We start from the raw sequence: 5,138 nt of genomic DNA, 5'->3' as shown, positions 1-5,138 counted from the left end.
ACTTATATATAATGTTTCATATATTTTAAATATATATTTTATATTTTAATTTTAATTTTATAACTGATTTTTAATTTTAGATAATAAAAATAAATTTTTTCCAAAAATTACTTGACTAACCAATAACCAGTTACACTGCCTCCAAAATATACGCATTGCCCCATAATTAATTACAACAAAACAGACAAAAAACTATAAAAAGATCATCATAACTCACGGATGTTTTCAATAATAATAGAACTTTATAAAACTATAAAAACACCAAGAGTAAATTAATTATTAACTATAACAATCAAGCATGCATATTATTGAAGTACCAGTTGTGATTGTAGGTGCAGGACCTGCTGGAATAGCAACTGCAGGGTGCCTCAACAAACTCAGAATCTCTAATATTGTTCTTGAAAGAGATGATTGTCCTGCTTCTCTTTGGAGAAAAAGAGCCTATGATCGTTTGAAACTACACTTAGGAAAAGAATTTTGTAGCCTTCCACATTATCCTTTTCCTTCTGACTTTCCCAAATTTGTCCCTAGAATTGATTTCTTGCGCTACATTGACTCTTACATCGCGCATTTCAGTATTGCCATCAACTACAATTGCTCTGTTGACTCTGCTTTCATTGACCAAAGCAGTGGAAAGTGGAGGCTCCTTGTTACCAACAACTCTTCCGGTGCCAGTGAGATCTATGAGGCAGAGTTTCTGGTGGTTGCGAGCGGAGAGAATAGTGAAGAGTACATCCCAAACATTAAAGGGCTTGAGAGCTATCAAGGAGAGTCCATGCATTGTAGCAAGTATTTGAATGGAAGAGAAATGTACAAGAAGAATGTTTTGGTTGTTGGATGTGGCAATTCTGGTATGGAAATTGCTTATGATCTTTCAATTTGGGGTGCATATACCTCTATTGTCGTCAGAAGTCAGGTAAATTGATTTTCTGTCGATAGATATATAACTATTTATATGTCTAGTTCTCTAAAAAAGATAGTTTTATAATTCTTGCAAATTAGAGTGTTAATAAATCAAATCAAAATATACATGAGCTACTTAATTATGTAAATTCTTGTGCTTGCAATCAAAAAGCATGCATTGCATCTATTCTAATATATGAATCCTATATAGTTCAAAATAACCAATAAAATTTAATAATGAGTGTATGCTATTCATTCAGGTGCATTATTTTACTAAAGAAATGGTGTATGCGGGTATGTTGATGCTGAAACACTTTATGGTGGAAAAAGTGGACAAGATGATGATTCTTATGAGCAAATTGAAGTATGGGAATATGTTTAAGTATGGTTTGACGAGGCCAAAGGAGGGACCTTTTGCACTCAAAATAAAAGGTGGTACTACTCCTACCATTGATGTTGGTTGTGTAGAAAAAATTAAGAAGGGAAAAGTGAAGGTAATAAATACATATATACTTGTTTAATGCTAGATAATCAACTTTTTAACATCAGTTAATTTTTTAAAATTATTTTATTTATCTAAAATTTTAGACTTCAAATTATAAATATTTAATCTTAAATATTAAGTTATAATCTAAACATTAAAGTCAGTTAATGTTGTTTAAGTAAAAGTTAATTTTTTATACTTTTAATTAATTAATTATAATTTATAAATTGATTTGCTAATTAACAATATTAGTTATCCTTGTCTTAAATTAAATTTAGGTTTATCCTGGTATTTCAAGTATCAAAGAAGGCAAGATCGTTAAATTTGTTGATGGACAACATGCTCATTTTGATGTAATCATCTTTGCTACCGGATACAAAACCAATGTGCTGAAGTGGCTTAAGGTGCGTATATTTGTATTTTTATTTCGGAAAAAATATATTATTTCTTAAAGAAACAAATCTATTCAATGGATAGTCGGTATAGTAGTCTCAAATTCAATTTTAAATTACCAAAATAAAATCAATTAGAATTTATCTTATTTAATATTTATTAAAAATAAATTTTGACTTTATTTTTTGTCTTTCTAACATTATTGTTTGGATTAATGTATTTAATAAATATATTTGTGTAATTAATTGTGTTACATTTTTGGCAGGATTACAGGAATCTATTCAATGAGAACGGAATGCCAAAACCAAGTTACCCAAATCATTGGAAAGGAGAACATGGAATTTACAGTGCTGGATTTTCAAAAAGAGGATTAGAAGGCATCTCATTTGATGCGATGAAAATAGCAAATGACATCAACTTCATTTTGACTTCAAGGGTCAATCAAATTACATTTTAGTGCTATTTTACAGTGATACATGCAAGTTGATCGATTGATTGAAATAAGGTGAAACTTCATTTTCATGTGAACTTGATAGCTAAGAGCAGTTAAATGATTTAATTGATTTGACTAAATTTTCATCTAACGATTCTTAGTTATTATTTTGTCAATTTTTAGCAAATCGAAAGTGGTTTGATATCTAATGGTCTGGGAGCGAAACCTACTCCTCTTTGGGAGTACCAATTTTTCAAAGTGCATCAAAGACCTTTCGATCGGACAAAAACTTATGAAAATATGAAAACAAAAAATAAGACTTTGAAAATAAATTGACTGAATTTAAAATGATTTGCATTGAAATTAAATAAAGCAATAAAATTCCTTCGTTTAGATTAAAGGACTTTTAAAACTAAAATTAAAGTACTGAAACATAAAATTGAACAAGGAAAATAAATATTTCTTGAAAGATAAATTTGTAAGGAAAGTAAAGTTTGCAAAAAATGTAAATGAAAAGTAAAAATAAGCAGAAGGAATCCTACAGAAAATTGAGTCAGAGCAGACTTAGAAATTTGCTAGGATGTGAGTGTGCATGAGTAATTTCTAAAGTGTAACTCTCACGTTCATTAATTCAAAGGTAACTGTTTCCACTTCTTTTGTTGGACAAAAGGCAACATTCAAATGCAACTCTCAAACCTTGGAACCTTCGATTCAGCCAATTGATCAGCTTGTTGATTGGTCATTACAAAGTCTTGCTCGATCTTCTTTGCCCAAAGGGCTCTCTTTCGATGTTGACTTTTCTTCGAAGACATACGCTTATTGACTCTTCAAATGCTCCCTTTTTCGAAACAAATTATTTTCGACTAACAAATTGCCTCATAGGATTAATGTGTTATTTCCGATATCATCTTAGAATAATAACACTTAATCCTAACATGCTCTTATTATATCATCATAAGGCATTAATCAATCATAAATGAAATTCACTTCCCTTCATTTACTCGTACCCATCCGACACGTTTTCCACTATTCTTAATTTCTCTCTCCACTACTTCGCCTTTTCTAGAAAGTTACCCAATTTCAAATTTTGAACTTCCTCATATGAAACGGTAAAACACCTTTTTTGATACGTGCTTCAAATGTTCATGATATGAAGATTTCAAGCATTATTTAGAAGATATTAGTTTATATTTTTAGAATGTTTTAATTTAATTTGATATATTTTAATTTTGTTTATTTAATTACTAGATTGGGTCTTATGCTTATGGGCTTTAGATTTTCTCTGTTTTAAATAATAAGAGGTTATAAATACCTCCTTAGCTATTGTAGTCGTAATACATAATGATTTAGAGGTTTGAACATCCCTTTTTTGGTTTCGTGATGAAACCATGGTGTGGACAATTGAGGTTGAGGAGTCCCTCTCTTGTTGCATCGGGAAATTGAGTAGAACATTGAGGAGTCTCTTCGATTCAATTCCCAAACTATGGCGTTGACAAGTTAGGTTGAAGAGTCCCTTTCTTGTTACGTCAAGAAATTAGATAGAAAGTAGAGTGATTCTCTTTCTATTCAATTTCAGTCTAACCTTTTTGTTTCTATTCAATTTTGATGTATCTTTTTTATTCAGTTTGAATCTTTATCTTCTAGTTTATTTTTTATTTCTTTATCATTGGGTATCAATTATAAATAAATAAAAGGATAAACAAGACAAGAATTGAAATTGAATAGAAAAGATAAATTGCAATTGAAATAAAAACAAAAAAGATAGGTTGAAATTGAATAGAAAGAGAATCACTCTACTTTCTATCCAATTTCTTGACGCAGCAAGAAAGGGACTCTTCAACCTAACTTGTCAACGCCATAGTTTGGGAATTGAATCGAAGGGACTCCTCAACATTCTACTCAATTCCCCGATTCAACAAGAGAGGGACTCCACAACCTTAATTGTCCACACCATGGTTTATCATGAAACCAAAAAAAGGGTGGGTTTTCAAACCTCTAAATCATTCTGTATTATGACTACAATAGCTAAGGAGATATTCATAACCTCTTATTAGTTAAAACAAAGAAAACCTAAAGCCCATAAGCATAAGGCTCAATATAATAATTAAATAAACAAAATCAAAATATATCAAACTAAATTAAAACATTCTAAAAATGTAAACTAATATCTTCTAAATTATGCTTGAACTCTTCATATCACGAACATTTGAAGCACGTATCATGAACTAGTCGAGGCATACTCTGCCTTGGATAGTGAAAGGGTTCAACTCTATTTTGAACTTCAAGAACTTTTAGCACCTTTCCTTCCATCAATCACTTGAAAATGTCCTTCCCAATTACGGGACCATTTGCCAAGAAATTTTGATTTCTTTTCAATTGGCAATATAAATTTTAACACCAGATCTCCCATACTAAAAAACTTCTCTTTCATTCGACGATTATAATTTCGAGCAATGTTATCCCTCTGACGAACCATATTCTCGAGTGCTAGAATACGTTCTTGACTAAATCATTCAGTTCATCATACATTGCGTTCCAATAATCTTCGATTGGAAAATCATCTTGCCTCAATATCCTTATCGTACTAAGATTAATTTCTACTGGCAAAATTGCGTCATGACCATATACTAACTTATAAGGAGAAGTACCTGTTGATCCTCTTGGTGAATTTCAATAAGTCCACCATACCTAACTCAATGTTTCATGTCAAGTTTGAGGTTTACGACCAATTTGCTTCTTAATCAAATTGATCAATATTTTGTTTGCTGTCTCGACTTGTCCATTAGCTTGTGCATAATATGGAGTTGAAGTAACCGTATTAATATTTCTCAAAGCTACAAAATTATTAATACGTTGACCAGTAAACATAGTTCCCTGATCAGTGCTTAGAGTTTGGGGAATCCCAAATCGATGAATTATATACTC

At 30.8% G+C, this 5,138-nt stretch overlaps 1 protein-coding gene across 1 annotated transcript; it reads left to right on the top strand.

Moving 5' to 3' along the window:
• Window positions 1–298: 298 nt before the first annotated feature.
• LOC107460674 (probable indole-3-pyruvate monooxygenase YUCCA11) lies at window positions 299–3,036 on the top strand. The gene is made up of 5 exons (XM_016079059.1): window positions 299–916; window positions 1,164–1,397; window positions 1,666–1,791; window positions 2,046–2,216; window positions 2,851–3,036. The coding sequence occupies exons 1-5, from the start codon at window positions 299–301 to the stop codon at window positions 3,034–3,036; spliced, it is 1,335 nt and encodes a 444-aa protein (XP_015934545.1).
• The last annotated feature ends 2,102 nt before the right edge of the window (window positions 3,037–5,138 follow it).

The sequence above is a fragment of the Arachis duranensis genome, chromosome 8 (assembly GCF_000817695.3).
Source record: "Arachis duranensis cultivar V14167 chromosome 8, aradu.V14167.gnm2.J7QH, whole genome shotgun sequence".
Taxonomy (NCBI): domain Eukaryota; kingdom Viridiplantae; phylum Streptophyta; class Magnoliopsida; order Fabales; family Fabaceae; genus Arachis; species Arachis duranensis.
This window is presented reverse-complemented; position numbering and strand designations above follow the sequence as displayed.

What these genes read in the sequence shown, in the direction of transcription:
- LOC107460674 (XM_016079059.1), top strand. Translation starts at nt 299, where the DNA reads ATGCATATTATTGAAGTACCAGTTGTGATTGTAGGTGCAGGACCTGCT. An exon ending in CTATTGTCGTCAGAAGTCAG is followed by an intron (nt 917 to 1,163) that starts GTAAATTGATTT and finishes CTATTCATTCAG; the next exon opens with GTGCATTATTTTACTAAAGA. An exon ending in ACTTCATTTTGACTTCAAGG is followed by an intron (nt 2,217 to 2,850) that starts GTCAATCAAATT and finishes ATTAATTCAAAG; the next exon opens with GTAACTGTTTCCACTTCTTT.